A 17,087-nucleotide genomic window follows, 5' to 3' on the forward strand; every position below is an offset into this window, starting at 1 on the left:
ACTGACAGAGGATTTAGATGTATCGGTAATGTATTATCGAAACTGCCAAATATTACATTGTTAACGTGTTCATTGAACTTTTGTTCTAAAGTTAAATTGTTCTTTTCACCACTTCCTACAAAGAATACGTATAGGAGAATGAAACACTTTGGTAACTAGTGTTGATCATCAAGAAATATGCAATCCCATGAAATCCCACAGTAAATGGAAAGAGATTAGGATGAAGATTTTCAGAATTATGGAGGACATCTCTGTTACTTTAAAGTTATGTTACAGCGGTTTTCGCTTGAGTGTCGCCTTTGGTTTTAAGTTAGTACGCTAAGCGGTTTTCTCAAAATCTCACGCCACTTTGTCATCCAGTCAGGGTACAGCCTAATCAATCGTGACTTGCTCTCACACGCTTTGCCGCGCTTCATGGCAGCTACACTGTAGATGAACTTGCTTCCACGTTTGACTGGATCGCTGGATTGTCTGTGTGTTTTGCGATTTGCGAGAATAATAACGTTGGTTTTGGCTCTAAAAGAATCAATTGAAAATACCTTAAACGTGACAGGAAACTTTGCTATCAAATCTGTTCACTAAATTAGATTGTCAAAGAGCTCTTGGCATGGAAAGTGGAAGAATCAGTGACGGACAGATAAGTGCTTCTTCACAGTTTGACGCCAACCACGCCGCTAATCAGGGCAGACTACACTTCCAAGCTACTGGAACATTACATGGATCTTGGTCAGCTGTCAGAAATGATGCCAATCCTTGGCTTCAGGTTTTTCTTGGCTCGGATTCCATTTTAATAACAGGTGTAGCAACGCAAGGAAGAAACGGTTATTGCTGCCAATGGGTGACTAAGTATAACTTACAGTACAGTGACGATAATGTGAACTTTCAGTACTACAGAGAACCAGGAGAAAGTATAAAGGTAACCAAAGTAACACTAAAATAAATGACGTTTTATTCTAAGAGTGCAGTTATTTTAAATGCTTATCATCTTTACCTGGGGGGAGGGGGTTACTCCCAGAAAATCTTGTTGTGGGTGTGAGGCCCTCTTCCAAAACCCCTTTACCCTCTGTATGACCAGAATCTGCGATTTTCCCTCACCCTATTTATAACCAGACCAAAAAGTTCGACACCCTACTTGTGACCGTTGCGGCTGACACAGTTGCCCCCAAAATAATTTTTGAAGGGCTTTTGTTTATGGTCTTACCGATAATGATGAAAATTAAAAGTAGCTTCCTCCAAACAGCATAACCAATTTAAGACTAGATTACAAAAGCCATACCCTATCTTAGACTAAAATGGCAAAAAATCGATACCCTATTTTCTGAGCAAAACGGCTGAAAAACCACACCGTTTGGGGCTGCACATACCTATATAACCCATATAAGGGAGTACCCCCACGGCATCTCTATTACTTTGTCTGTGCTACTGCTTTTTGATTCTATCTTGGATATCTTTTAAACATGGTGCTGATGACGCCCGTTATCACTAAAGTGGATAATAATAATAATAATAATAATAATAATAATAATAATATACACTTTAATAATTAACAATCATTATTGTAATTAGTATAGGTAATTTACTGTGCGGGTGAACATGATCTTGATTTACATGAAAACCTGAGAGTTTCGGGCGAAACATGTAGGCGGAAAACATTCCCATATGAATAGTTTTGGGCGAGGACACGTTTTGAAAGAGAATTAAGTGGCAGTCTCTCTAAAAGCGGTCCACTGCATTTCTGGTCGGAAAAAAGTTTTCCCTCAAACTTTTCTCAGTGAACTATCTTGGGTCATGAGTAAATGCAAAGACTTTAGTTTTTGCAAATACGTCAAAATAATTTTTTTAGAGCTCACAACAATCATAGCCGGAAAACGCCTAAATTTGAGTGTTCCAATCGCGGAAAATTTCCTAAATTGACAAGCTCGCTGCTCAAAGACCACCAAACGTAACAACAAATTGTTATTATCCCTACATTAAGTGATCCTTCAAGGGTAAGAAATGCACGTTACTTTTGATATATTTTGTTTTGGGGGATCCTGAAAATTAATCTATTACCCCACCCGTTATATCACTTTCTGAAAACCTGCCAAAGTGGCTTGTCTTCGCTGGCATTTATTTCCCAAGTCCAGACCCGGCCGCTCAAAACTCCAACTGAATTCTGCTAAACAAGGGTTGGGAAGCATAGAAATGTAAAAATACCTTGCGCTTTTTATCTTCCTTTCCCACAGCGACCTCAAACTTTCTGTGCTTTGTGCGATTCTCACACTTCATTATGCAAATTACGTTGTCACGCTGATTCAGATTGTTTTCAATCAAAACGCTGTCACATTCTGTTAATTAATCATGCCACGTTTAAGATACAGGGATCCAACAAAAACTAAAACTCAGAAACGGTTTAAATAGGTAGCATTGCTGGATTATTAGCAGTGATCTCCAGACGCTTTGTGGAAAAGTCAGGAAAACGTGGCCGGAATATTTGCAAATTTAGTCACAGTCCATTACTTCTATTAGTCCTGTTTATGACCGGTCAGTTTGCAAAACTTTTCTAGTGTTTTGATTCTTTCTTTCCATTTTCTGCTGATGTTTCTAAAGTGAACCGTACTATTTAGCCGATGTTAAAACTTGAAAATTGATATCAAATCTTGACAGAACGCCGTAACTGAAATCGACAACATCGTGACCTTCATAGACTTCGTAATCTCAGCTGTGTTGCACAAGCCACAAATATTTTACCTCCTTATCTGCTCCAGACACTGCAAAGTCAACTAATATGTACAGCTTCGTACAGTGTGTATTCGCTTTAGCAATACTCATTGTCTTACAATGCAACCTTGCTTGCTCTTTTGTTATAATGGATTGCGATGCATTTGGAAAACACTTCAAAATGAGCATCGACTTGGTGGACAATTATTGTTCTCCTAACTAAGTGAGTACTTCTTTATTTAATAACGTTTTCGTAACCAAATCACTCAGATGACTCTCATAAGTTTTACTATACTAGAAGAGCGAGAATCAGGATGATCAAAAAGTAAACACGAGGATGAGGACGGGTTGTGTTGTGGTGAGGGTGTCCTGACCTAACAGCTATGTGAACTCAGATCCCTCTCAGGTGCAGCTAATTTGACCTTTTCTCTATGGGGCAGTGCCCCTATTACCTCTGAAACTGCTTTCAATGCATTACAGCCGGATAAAACAAAATGTTTTAACGCCTGTGTTATGTAACAAAAGGTGTGTAAGAAAGTTACAATTTGTTGTACGAACCTGAGCCGACTTGAACAAGAAAACCATACATTTGATGGCTTTAGCCATTTCAAGATTCAGTGAATATCAGCTCTTTGCCGCTTTCTGGTTCCTACCAGGACGCCCTTGATGTGCTGGATACTGACAGGCTGTTCTGGGTCACCAGAACTTCCCATACGTGTGCCTGTGCTTGGCGCATACGGACATTTGCGCGACAAGCGACTCGTCTAAATCAAAAAGGTCAGCCCTCGCCAAGATAAGCTGTCCCTCTGTTATGGTCTCTCGTGACAAATGGATGGAAGCAAGGTGGCTTTCTATGATGTCATTGCATTGAAGTAAGCTAATGATACCCGATGTTCCTATTGAATCCCACAACGGTCTGTACACGTGCGCGATAAAAAGCACGACATTTTGTTTTGAGATAGGTATCCGTTTAATCTGATCTGTCAGACACGGTGGTAAAATTTAATCATGTAAGCTAGGCTTTAGCCAAAACACTACACAACTAGCACTGAAATTTCTTGCCAAAAATGCCTCTAAAATTAAATTGCAAAATTGATACTAAACGAGGCCACCAAAATTAGTTATAGAATTGCCTATTCCTGTTGTTGGGCGGTCGCTTCAACGGGTAATAAAAAAAGCCAAAATTGATTTTTTGATATTAATTCTAGCCGCACAAACTATTTCAAGTTACTAAATATTTAACTTTGCTCATAAATGATACGGATATACTGATCCACGAAAACCTCCAAAGCTAAATCATGTCGCCTTTCAACTTTCAGTTGCCGAATAGAAGATAATAAACAGAATAGAAGCTAATTGAATTGAATGTATTGGTCACAAATTGTCGATTTCAGTATTCATTGTAGAAGCCTTTCACACATTGTAAAAGCTGAATTTTACATGTTTAAGTATTAGAACCCTAAGTGCATGCAAATATTGAATTACACGTATTTCTTTTTTTAAATCGTCAATAGAAGAAAAGCTAGATTCAAAAACATGAAAAAGTTTCCCGATTATATAGACCAAGTTTTACAGGCAACTAAATTTGCATAATACTTTGGAGCCACCACATCATTTCCCAGCGATTTCCTCACGGCACGGTACAAGGGAACAAATAAGTCAACACTTTCAGCTACTTAAGCCGTTAATAATTGTTATTTTTGTGTAATCGTTTTTATTTTACACTTAAGGTGAAATGTAACAATGTTAACGCGTTTTGAATGTGAACTTGCGTGACAACCTAACTTGCATAATGAAGGGTGAGAATCGCACAAAGCGCAGAAAGTTCGAAGTCGCTGTGGGAAAGAAAGATAAAAAGCGCAAGGTATTTTTACATGTCTATGTTTCCTAACCCTTGTTTAGCAGAATTCAGTTGGAGTTTTGAGCGGCCGGGTCTGGACTTGGGAAATAAACGCCAGCGAAGACAAGCTACTTTGGCAGGTTTTCAGAAAGTGATATAACGGGTGGTAATAGATAAATTCTCAGGATCCCACAAAACAAAATATATCAAAAGTAACGTGCATTTCTTACCCTTGAAGGATCACTCAATGTAGGGATAGCAACAATTTTTTGTTACGTTTGGTGGTCTTTGAGCAGCGAGCTTGTCAATTTAGGAAATTTTCCGTCATTGGAATGCTCAAATTTAGGCGTTTTCCGGCTATGATTGTTGTGAGCTCTAAAAAAATTATTTTGAAGTAAATGTCGAGGAAAAGGTTGTTGTTATTCATCGTGGTGGATGCAATAATAAAGTGTATTATCGTTTGTCTCACGATGTAATCACTTGAGATGTAGATCGCGACTTTTGGACTGTTTACTGCTAGTCTTCTTCAGGCGATAAGGTCGACTGATTGCACGGTATCATTTATATCACAAAGGTCGGCTGTGATTGGTGTATTTCGATCCTCCTATTGTTCCATTGTTCCGGCGAGTAGCTGTTCCCTCAGTGGTCCGTTGTTGTACCGTCCTCGTGTTGTTGTGTTTCTTGATCGTGGGTATCCATGCTTCAGGAATTTCAATTCCACTATCCCTGTTGATGTTGTTAGGGTGAAGTCTTATGTGAATAGCTTCCTTGACCCTACGTGTGTACTAGTGAGGATCTCGATCAATAAACTTGACCTCATTCCAGATAGGATAGTGGCCGGTCTCGTGGGTGTGTTCAGAAACGGCGGAGGTCTGGGTACGGGCGAGTCGTATATCCCTGTCGTGTTCTTTGATCGTCTCCTGCATAGATCTCCCTGTTTCCCCGATGTAGACTTTGCCGCACTCACAGGGAATCCTGTAGACAACACCATCTTGTTTAGCCGGGTTGACGGTGTCCTTTGGTCGCACTAAGTGTGACCGAAGTGTCGTGTCGGACTTAAAGACAGTGCGAATGCCTTGTTGTTCTAGGCAGCGGCGGAGAGACTCCGAAACTCCTTGGACATAAGGTAAAACGGCGGGGGATTTAAATTCCGCGACAGGCTCTCTTCTTGGGGCTGTTCGTGCCTTTGTGATCTTCTGTACAAAAGAGGAGGGATATCCGTTAGAAACAAGTACAGATGACAGATGTTTCTTCTTTCCAGCGATTACTGATGGTTTGGTGACGAGACGTTTAGCCCGGTCGTACAGACACTTCACAATACCGCGCTTTACTGACTGAGGGTGGTGTGAATCATACGCTAGGTACTGATCAGTATGTGTTGGTTTCCTGTAGACGCTGGTGGTAAGGCGGCCATCAGGTTCTCTGTAAACTGACGTGTCGAGAAAGGCGATCTTGTTGTTGTTCTCGATCTCCATGGTGAAACGGATTGATGGTTGTTGACTGTTCAGGTGTTGCAGGAAGACGTCATCTCTATCCCGATCCAGGGTGGTGAAAGTATCATCTACGTAGCGTTTCCAGATCTTAGGCTTGCAAGGTGCGGACTCTATTGCTTGTTCTTCAAATATCTCCATGTAGAGATTAGCAATAACCGCGGATACAGGGCTCCCCATGGCTGTGCCGTCTCGTTGTTCGTAAATCGATCCGTTGTACTGGAAGTACGTAGATCTTAATACGAAATTCAAGAGGTCCGCGATTTGAACTGGTGTAAGTGTAGTGCGGTCAGCCAGGCCTGCGTCGTTCTCCATTTTTTGTAGCGCGGCTTGTACGGCGCCCTCGATCGGTACGTTGGTAAACTGTGACTCTACGTCGAAAGACACCATGATCTCGTGGTCCTGGATCTCCTCACTGGCGATGGTGGAGGCGAAGTCAGTTGAGTTCTTCACTGTGAAGTTCGAGTTACCTGCAAGAGGAGATAATACGTTAGCCAAAAAAGCAGACAGGTCGTATGCAAAGGTGTTGACACACGACACAATTGGCCTTAGCGGTGTGTCGGCCTTGTGGATCTTCGGCAAACCATAGATCCTAGGTGGTTGTTTGTGTCGGGGTCTGATCTTATTATAAACCGCCTCTGATATGTATCCACTCCGTTTCAGGGTTAGCAGCTTCTCAGATAGCTTCCGGGTCAAGCGGTCTGTCGGATCTTTGTTGAGCAGCAAAGATCCGATCTACATCTACGATCTACGTCGCGATCTACATCTCAAGTGACTACATCGTGAGACAAACGATAATACACTTTATTATTTTGAAGTATTTGCAAAAACTAAAGTCTTTGCATTTACTTATGACCCAAGATAGTTCACTGAGAAAAGTTTGAGGGAAAACGTTTTTCCGACCAGAAATGCAGTGGACCGCTTTTAGAGAGACTGCCACTTAACTAGGCAACTCGGAAATGGCCCATAAAAAAACTGCGAGTGGTCCTTAAGGCGAGTGCAATTTCAAACAGCTTAGTGTATTATTAATTGTCTTCAATTGATATCCAATACAGTCGGGCCTTTCGCTAGCGGACACCCTTAAAACCCGAAAAAATCCCATGCAAGCAGAAAAAAGTGTCCACTTAAGGAAACTGTCATCTCATGGGGGTAGAAAGGAATGCACTTTTTTGTATGTGACTGGGACTACTAAGTGTCCGATAACGAGGGATGTCCACCGACGGAAGGTGACCGTTAGTGGAAGTTTGACTGTAGAGCGTTAGGTGAAATAAGTTGGATTGGTAACAATTGCTCGTCTTGTTTGTTTAGAATATTGATGGAAACACTGACAAGGACTCTGTTGTTTATCACGAATTAAAACCTCCACTCCAGGCACGATACATCCGTTTTCGTCCAGTGGATTGGAAAAATCACGTTTCGATAAGGGTGGAAGTCTACGGTTGCTGTGAAGGTAAGGAATCTACATCCAGCTTTAACAATCATTCCCATTTCTCAATATCAAAAGACAATCGACAGTTATTTGAGTATGTAGACGTCTACTGCCTTTTTCTATAGCTTCAAGGGGATGGCCTAATGGAAAGTAACGACTGGTTGCGGGTTAAAAACTTCGGTGGTCTTTTTCTGCACAACCAGTACTATATCCATGTGGGCAAATAACACAGTAAGGGCTATAAAGTGGAAATAAGCATTGATTTGCCACCACCGCAGTTAACATACATAAAAGGAACAAAATACAACTTACAAAACAAAAAATCAAAAACAAAAACAAACAAACAAACACACAATTACATAAATACTGTGGAGATTTCATTCTGGATGCTGAAAAGACTAGCAGCTGGAAATTGCTTATCTACCTGATATTCCATGACCCCAATGATTTTCCATAACTGATATTTTGTCAAAAATCGTACAAACTATTGATAGTTATGATTTTAAAACAATTAAGAGCGTAAATCCGAAAATATCGAGAATCAGCCGACAGAAGCGAAATATCGAGTTTTTTCTTACTTGACCAAAAGAACCCATTTGGTTAACTATTTTCGGAAATGACATCAATAGGTTCGATTTCCTTTTCTTTTCTTCAAAATTTGCAAAACTTGAAAATTCGGCCACAGGGCCTTCAGCGGTGGCCGTGAGACCTGAAATTTCGCACATGTTTAACATATTCGTATGGCCGTACCGAACGTTGTCTTAACATGTCCTTTACACAGTTTGTGGAGCATCTCTTAAACTTTAAAAATAGTTAAACTTCGGAAGCTGAACCATTTACGAACATAAAGTGATAATGCTAATATTAGCAAACTTTGAACTTGTCAAATGCTGTCTGTTATATCACAGTCAAGTAAATAAATATAACCAAATGAAAGCAGGTTCTTTATTCTACTAGCCTGGAAAAAATTACAGGTGGCCCGTAAAAACTGTTCCGTTGAGAGAATTTTCCGTGAGGTCACTTTGACGCATATCTAACTTAATTATTCAATTGTTAATCATTGCACAATTGTTATTATTTCCGACTAGTTTTTATTTTATACATTCCCACTAAATCTTTGAAGGTAAAGAATTGAAATAAATTCAAGATAAGAAGTGCAAACAAGTTTTTACAACTCAGCTTATCAATAGACCAATCTGTTTGTTTTTCCAATAACACTAGTACTTTATCATGAGTCACGCAAACTTTTTCACACGGTAGCGAACTTGACTATGGCTTCGATGGATCCTTTTTGACATGGATCTTATGCATTCTAACTAAGACTTTGGTTATAACGAGTACAGATAGCCACTCAAGCAATGGAAATACAAAATTCGCGAAACATGAAAGGGATATCTGTAGTATCGTATGCTAGGACTGGGCTCTATGCCCATTGCATGCTGGGCCAACGCAGGCCCGGTTACCGTTGTCGTTGTAGTTTCGTAGCTAGTATGACAGCCATATTCTATTAAATTGGCGACGAGGAACAACCAACAATGCCAGAAGAAGCCGGCACTAGTCAGAAAGGAAAGTCAGGAGTTCTTGCCAGCGTACGAGCAAGCGTGGGCGCCTTTAGTTTGAGTGGTGAACCAGGGTAAGGCGAGAAAACATGGAAGTTACGGAAAGACCGCTTCGTACGAGCCACCCGATTGATGGCAGTCAATGATACCGACAAGCTAGACTTATTGTTATTAGTAGGAGGAGAAGAGCTCCAGAAGCTAATCCAAACACTGCCCGAACAGCCCACAGATTACAAATCGCACATCGAAATGCTGGATCAATATTTCAAGGCGAATCGCAACAACACTTTGGAGTTGTACAAGTGGTTCAACACAGAATGGTCACCCGACATGTATTTCGCTGACTTCGAGACGAAATGCAGAAAGCAGGCGCTTCATTGCGATTTCCCCATCACACTGGACGACGCAATCATCATGATGACTGTGATAAAAACCAGCAACGTCGAGCTTTGGAATGAAATCATACGAAAAAATAGAGACTTGAAATCGGTAAGAGAAACAGTTAAGGCTTTTGAGATAGCAAGTGAAGGCAGCCAAATAATGAAAAGTGCAGAGGAAGAAAAAAGCCAAGATAAGGGCGATCCAGAGTTGAAACGGGTTAACACACCAGGACGGTTCAGCATGAGAAATAAAGGGCCGAGCCGCACCGCTGACCATTCGCAGGCACAGGCCAGACCGCCTTGCTCCAAGTGCGGGAATGAGGCACATGCCAACAAGGATACGTGCCCAGCTACTGGAAGGAGATGCCGCAAGTGTGGGCGTCCAAATCACTTTGCCCGCATGTGCAAGGGTGCGGCCAACGACAGGAAAGACAAGCGAGCCAATGCAATGGAGTATGAGCAGCAGACCAACACACACCGTGGGTCTCAAGAAGAGGAGTTCTTAGAAGATGCGTTCTTGTACCAGCTACAGGAAGGAAAATCACAGAATCCAACTGTCGCCATTCACGTCAATGGCATTCCCATCAGTTTACACTTGGACACGCAGGCTGACGTCACAGTAGTTACTGAAAAGCACTATGGAAAGCTTCGGGCCAACTGCCCCCTACAGCAAACCAGCGTAGCGATCAGGAGCTACTCCGGGGAAGGGAAAGGCCCAGTGCTACCCGTGCTTGGAAAATTCACCGCAACACTCGCTAGAGGAGAAAAGGAGATAGCAGTGCCGGTGTATGTAGTTAAAGGTCAAGACGACACAGCACTGCTAGGCCGTGGAGCCGCCGAACGTATGGGTCTCGTGGAGTACCACCTGGACATGACTACGAGCACACCACTGCCAGTCATGGGGGAGAAACGGCAAGTGACCGTTGACCTAGTCCAAGAGTACAAGGATGTGTTCTCGGGTTTAGGAAAATTGAGAGGAGTCAAGGTGAAATTGCACGTGGACCCAGACGCAAAAGGCGCCGTGCAGAAACAGAGAAGAATATCCCTAGCACTAAAGGACAAATTTGATGAGATTCTGGACAAGTGGGAGCAAATGGACATCATAGAAGATGTTGGAGACGAACCAACAGAATGGTGCAGCAATGTTGTCCTCACTCCGAAGAAAGACGGAGAAAACATCAGGGCTAGCTTGGACATGACAGATGCCAACAAGCACATAAAGAGAACCAGACATGCCATCCCCACCTTAAGAGAGCTGGAGACAAGACTTAACGGGGCCAAGTACTTCTCTCACTTAGACATGAACGATGGATACATGCAGCTGGAGCTGGCCGAGGAAAGCAGGAAACTGACCACATTTTACACGCATAGAGGGCTGAAACGCTTCAAAAGGCTGCATTTTGGGGTCAACAGTGCGGCAGAGATCTTCAACGAGGAGGTTCGCAAGATCGTGGCACAAGAGCCAAATGCTGTCAGCATCTATGATGACATACTAGTCTTCGGCGCAACGGCCGAGGAGCATGACGAAGCACTCAGGCATATATTCAAGCTGTGGCGCGAGCACGGGCTCACACTCAGCCTGAAGAAGAGCAGGCTCAACCTCCGAGCTGTGAACGTCTTTGGAAAGGTGTTCTCAAGCGAAGGAATATCACCAGACCCAGATAAAGTAGCAGCCCTGAAGGCAGCAGGTTCCCCACAGTAAGCAGCAGAGGTACGCTCCTTTCTATTCTTCGCTGGAGCAAACGCAGACTTCATGGAGGGATTTGCACAGGCCACTGCACCGCTGAGAGAGCTACTCAAGGTGAATGCTAAGTTCCAGTGGACACAAGAGTGCCAAAGGTCATTCGAACGGGTCCGGGAAATGCTGACGGACGACACAGTGATGGCATACTTTGATCCACGACGGAAGACAAGGCTGACGACCGATGCAGGACCAGGTGGAATGGCAGCCACCATGAAGCAGTATGACCCTGAAGCCAAGCGATGGCGACCTGTCACCTATCGATCAAGAGCATTCACTGACACTGAGAGCAGATACTCACAGCTAGAGAAGGAAGCCAAAGCTGTGGAGTGGGGCATCTTTGCCAATCAGATATACCTGAATGGATGTGAGACACATTTGAGGTTGACACTGACCACAAACCGCTGTTACCGCTGCTTTCAGGCTACAGGACAACTGCACCACTCCGTTTAGAGAGGATACGCGTCCGCCTACAAGGCTTCAACTATCGCCTCAATTACGTACCCGGAAAGAAGGAGGGAGCAGAGAGCAATGAAGTAGACTACCATTCACGGCATCCAGAGCCACTTGCTACGCAAAAGAGCCAGGCCAGTAAAAACCAAGTTGAATTTGAGCTAAGAGAGACGGTGGAAGAGTTCGAGAAGGATATCATGGCTATTGTGAAATCTTCAGTGCCTGAAGCAGTCACCTGGCAGGAGCTGCTTGAAGAAGCGCAAGCAGACACTGAACTGTCGGATTTGAAGGAAGCCATAACTAGAGGATACTTTACGGCGCAAGAGAAGAGAGCGCTCGGGCCGCAGTACGACCCCATCTTCACCGAGTTGGCTGTCGTAGGAGAGCTGGTAGTCCGAGGTGCAAGAATTGTTGTTCTCAGGGCTCTGCGGAATAAGGTATCACCAAGACCAAGGAGTACCTGCGCGCCAGAGTCTGGTTTCCAGGGCTAGACAAAATGGTGGAGGCGCATATCCAGCACCGCCACCCGTGCCAGGTGGTGAATGTGTCACCTGAGCGAGAGCTATTACGCATGACACCCATGCCCAGTGAGCCTTGGTAAGATGTTGCAGTAGACTTCTGGGGCCCCATACATACCGGAGAGTATCCGCTGGTTACGGTGTGCAAGCAGTCTAGATGGCGGAAGTAGAATTTGTCACCTCCACCAGCGCCAGGGTGGTGATACCAAAGATGGATAAGACCTTTGCCTCGTTGGGCATACCAGTGTCGGTATGCAGTGACAATGGACCTCCGCTCAATAGCCAGGATTTCAGTGACTTCAGCAAGTACTTGGGCTTTCATCATGAGCGAAAGACGCCACTGAATCCGCAAGCCAATGCAGAGACTGAGCAGTTCATGAGAGTACAGAAGAAGCTGTACCAAATAAACAAGTTGACAGGATCGAATTTCAAACAGGAGGTATACAGATTCCTTCGTGCCTACAGAGTGACTCCTCATTGCACCACTAATGTTGCTCCGGCAGATCTGATGTAGCCCGGTCGCAAGTTCCGTACCAGGCTTCCCATTGGAGTAATTCCTCGTGAGCACAATTTTGAAGAACTGTTCCAGAGGGATCTTGAGAAGAAAATGCAAATGAAAGGGTATGCAGACAACAAAAGGTATGTCAAACCTTCTGACATACAGGTGGGAGACTCTGTACTAGTCCGAAAGGAGGCAATCAACAAGGCCACACCTGCCTATGAGGTAGAACCATTGCGGGTGCAGTGCAGGATGGGCACCAGGGTGATAGCTAAAAGGCCCTATGGCAGCTCCATCACAAGGACCACAGCTCACTTTAAGAAAGTTCCCTTCAGGTCGATCGAGGAAGCCCACAGGTGGTCCAGGGCACAATCGCAAGCAGAGCCTGTCAATGAGTCGCCACCAATCACCGGAGAAGAGGGGCCCCCTGGTTTGGAGCAGATTGATGGAAGCATGATTAGGACGGACGCCAATGAGTCCATCCCCGCCGATGCTGCCTTACCAGCCGGGTTGACATCACCACTTGCCCGGGATCAGGGAAGAAGTGAGAGAAGTGAGAGGCACCGAAAGGACACTGACACATATCTAAAGGAAAAGTACCCAGACTCTCAGCTATAATGCTGAAGTTAGATAACTGTTCCCGGTCTAGAATGGACTTTAGACACTGACTTATTTCGTGATGAGTTGTTGTTTATTTTTCTGCGTGTCACCCCACCGAACTATCTGTAAGCAAGGGGGAAATGTAGTATCGTATGCTAGGACTGGGCTCTAGGCCCATTGCATGCTGGGCCAGCGCAGGCCCGGTTACCGTTATCGTTGTAGTTTCGTAGCTAGTATGGCAGCCATAGTCTATTAAAATATCTTTAAACACAGACAGCAACTATAATTAAATTAAACTAGGTACGTCGCGTTAAACTTTACAGTATCACTACCACTAGTAAACACTTGGCTGCTCTGCTGTATTATTTTCATATGCAAAATTTCCATTTACGAAAAAGTTTGAGATATGTACCGGTATATTCCAGAATCGCTGTATATTAGGAAGACGTTATTTATGTTTCTTAGTTTATGATTAAATATTTCACTCGAGCTTCGGAATTAACTCAGTAGACATTATTAAATTAAACGGAAATCCTTGAAAAGGTTCATTAACAGATTCATTCCTAGCTTTGGAATTCTCAATACGCTAGTCAGTTGGATCTCCATCGCTTTGCTACTTTTTTCATAAAGTTTACCTTGATGAAGATACGATTTTCAGGCCAGTGAAAATACTTCTTCCTCAATCACACCCCTAAATTGTGTTACGTGACAATGTGATCAGCAATTAATTTGCCCGAGATACAGATCGATATAACTAGCTACTGAGCGTGAGTGGTTCAGGTAAAAGTTATTTATAGGGAACACTTCACTTCACAGCGAACGCTTTCTGACTAACTATTTATATTCTCTCATGGCATGCGCATGTGATTATTCATCGCTAGTGGGTGGAGAGTGCTGTTCGAGTAAAGAGAGACCCGCTGATATAAAATGCGTCACCATACGAGAGTGTACAAAGGAAGTGTACATTCATCTTGGATTTCACAACATCAGCGATGATTCCGGTGTTGACACCGAGTGGAAGCTTCTTCTTACAAGGGCAGGCAATATGCGATAGTCAATTTACTGTAACTTTAAGACAACATTTTAACCTGTCTTCCAATAAATTATAACTCTTTCGCTGGCATAAACTTTTTTTTTTCTGCGTGCAGATGTATTTAAAATTGATGCCTCTCACTTAGAAATGACCATATGTCCACGTCATCGGGACTTATTCGGTTCACGTTGGCAATCTTGAAGGTCTATTTACACTATTCCCGATCAGTGGGTATATGTTTACAGGCTCAAAACAGTCGTTACATCAACAACAATGGTTTTGGTACTTTAGTGCCTTGAGACTTACGTGAGCCCGTTGGAACAAACTGTTGGGTTTTAAAGTAAACATATGCCGACTGATTACTCCGTAAGCCACACAACCATTTTGCCGACGACGATTATAGATTATAAATAGTTAGTCAGGAAGCCGCGTTCGCTGTGAAGTGAGATGTTCCCTATAAGTAACTTTTACCTGAACCACTCACGCTCAGTAGCTAGTTATATCGATCTGTATCTCGGGCAAATTAATTGCTGATTACATTGTCACGTAACACAATTTAGGAGTGTGATTGAGGAACAAGTATTTTCACTGGTTTGAAAATCGTGTCTTCATCAAGGTAAACTTTATGAAAAAAGTAGCAAAGTGATGAAGATCCAAACTGACTAGCGTATTGAGAATTCCAAAGCTAGGAAGGAATCTGTTAATGAACGTTTTTAAGGATTTCCGTTTATTTTAATAATGTCTACTGAGTTTATTCCGAAGCTCGAGTGAAATAGTTAATCATAAACTAAGAAACATAAATAACGTCTTCCTAATATACAGCGATTCTGGAATATACCGGTACATATCTCAAACTTTTTCGTGAATGGAAATTTTGCACATGAAAATAGTACAGCAAAGCATCCAAGTGTTTACTAGTGGTAGTGATACTGTAAAGTTTAACGCGACGTACCTAGTTTAATTTAATTATAGTTGTTGTCTGTGTTTAAAGATATCCCTTTCATGTTTCACGAATTTTGTATTTCCATTGCTTGAGTGGCTATCTGTACTCGTTATAACCAAAGTCTTAGTTAGAATGCATAAGATCCATGTCAAAAAGGATCCATCGAAGCCATAGTCAAGTTCGCTACCGTGTGAAAAAGTTTGCGTGACTCATGATAAAGTACTAGTGTTATTGGAAAAACAAACAGATTGGTCTATTGATAAGCTGAGTTGTAAAAACTTGTTTGCACTTCTTATCTTGAATTTATTTCAATTCTTTACCTTCAAAGATTTAGTGGGAATGTATAAAATAAAAACTAGTCGGAAATAATAACAATTGTGCAATGATTAACAATTGAATAATTAAGTTAGATATGCGTCAAAGTGACCTCACGGAAAATTCTCTCAACGGAACAGTTTTTACGGGCCACCTGTAATTTTTTCCAGGCTAGTAGAATAAAGAACCTGCTTTCATTTGGTTATATTTATTTACTTGACTGTGATATAACAGACAGCATTTGACAAGTTCAAAGTTTGCTAATATTAGCATTATCACTTTATGTTCGTAAATGGTTCAGCTTCCGAAGTTTAACTATTTTTAAAGTTTAAGAGATGCTCCACAAACTGTGTAAAGGACATGTTAAGACAACGTTTGGTACGTCCATACGAATATGTTAAACATGCGCCAAATTTCAAGTCTCACGGCCACCGCTGAAGGCCCTGTGGCCGAATTTTCAAGTTTTGCAAATTTTGAAGCAAGGAAAAGGAAATCGAACCTATTGATGTCATTTCCGAAAATAGTTAACCAAATGGGTTCTTTTGGTCAAGTAAGAAAAAACTCGATATTTCGCTTCTGTCGGCTGATTCTCGATATTTTCGGATTTACGCTCTTAATATGATGCAAAAGAAGTGGCCACAGAAAATATCTTACACAATCTAACATTAATTCTATGGTCGCTGGATTCATGAGTCTGCATGTACTAATTAAGACGCCACTTTGTAATTTCACCAGGATGCCCTTCTTTCTGGACACCATATGCAAATTCTCACTATGCCGTTTTCTCGACCCTAAAGTCTTGGGAGCAAGCTGAAGCATTTTGCAATTTCATGAATGCCCGACTGGTCAAGATTGACTCTAATGAAGAAAGGTCCTTCATTGAAACCCTAGTTCCAGATACGAGTGTCGCGTGGGGCTACTGGGTCGGTCTAACTGATGCTGACAGGGAAAATCATTGGAAATGGTCTGACGGAAGTCCACTCGGTGCCTATACCAACTGGGGAACTTACGAGCCAAATAATTACCTGGTCGAGGAGGATTGTGTAACTTTATATAATAAAGTGTGGTATGATATACCTTGCGATTCTAAGGTTAAGTTCATATGCGAGAAAGAAAAAGTAGCTTGAGAGGTAAAACAGATGCCGCATGATTGTTGGGCTCCTTCAACTTTCGAAAATGACACGTGATAACCAGCCTTTGCTGCAGGTTAAGAGGAAACAAATAGAGGGTAATACCCTCCCAAACTTAGGTAGTGGTACATTGGATCCTCTTAATTAAGAAAGCTCTAAATAACGAGGTCCTAGGAATAACGAACAATATTTATTGAGCCCCGAATAACGAAACCTCTTTATAGCGAACGAATGTTGCCGATCCTTTGGTCCTTCGTCATGTCAAGGTCCCACTGTATTGATATGGCTTCCATCTCGAAAATTACATCTTTTATATATATTTCTTACACTTAGATTGATTTCTGAATGGCAATAAACGTAGAGTTTTCTATATACTTCTTTTAAGCTTCATTATCATTGCTTAATTAAATAAATTTTGAAGATAAAGAAGGGTGACGGATTCTTCCTCTCCGGTCGT

The 17,087-nt window shown here is 42.4% G+C and overlaps 1 protein-coding gene across 1 annotated transcript; it reads left to right on the forward strand.

Moving 5' to 3' along the window:
* Positions 1-259: 259 nt before the first annotated feature.
* LOC110046507 (CD209 antigen-like protein C) lies at positions 260-17,059 on the forward strand. The gene is made up of 3 exons (XM_089283716.1): positions 260-916; positions 7,339-7,480; positions 16,236-17,059. The coding sequence occupies exons 1-3, from the start codon at positions 608-610 to the stop codon at positions 16,625-16,627; spliced, it is 843 nt and encodes a 280-aa protein (XP_089139842.1). The 5' UTR covers positions 260-607; the 3' UTR covers positions 16,628-17,059.
* Positions 17,060-17,087: the final 28 nt, after the last annotated feature.

Source organism: Orbicella faveolata, unplaced genomic scaffold (genome assembly GCF_042242905.1).
Source record: "Orbicella faveolata isolate gen_17 unplaced genomic scaffold, um_ofav_v1 contig_12, whole genome shotgun sequence".
In the NCBI taxonomy this organism is placed as follows: Eukaryota; Metazoa; Cnidaria; class Anthozoa; order Scleractinia; family Merulinidae; genus Orbicella; species Orbicella faveolata.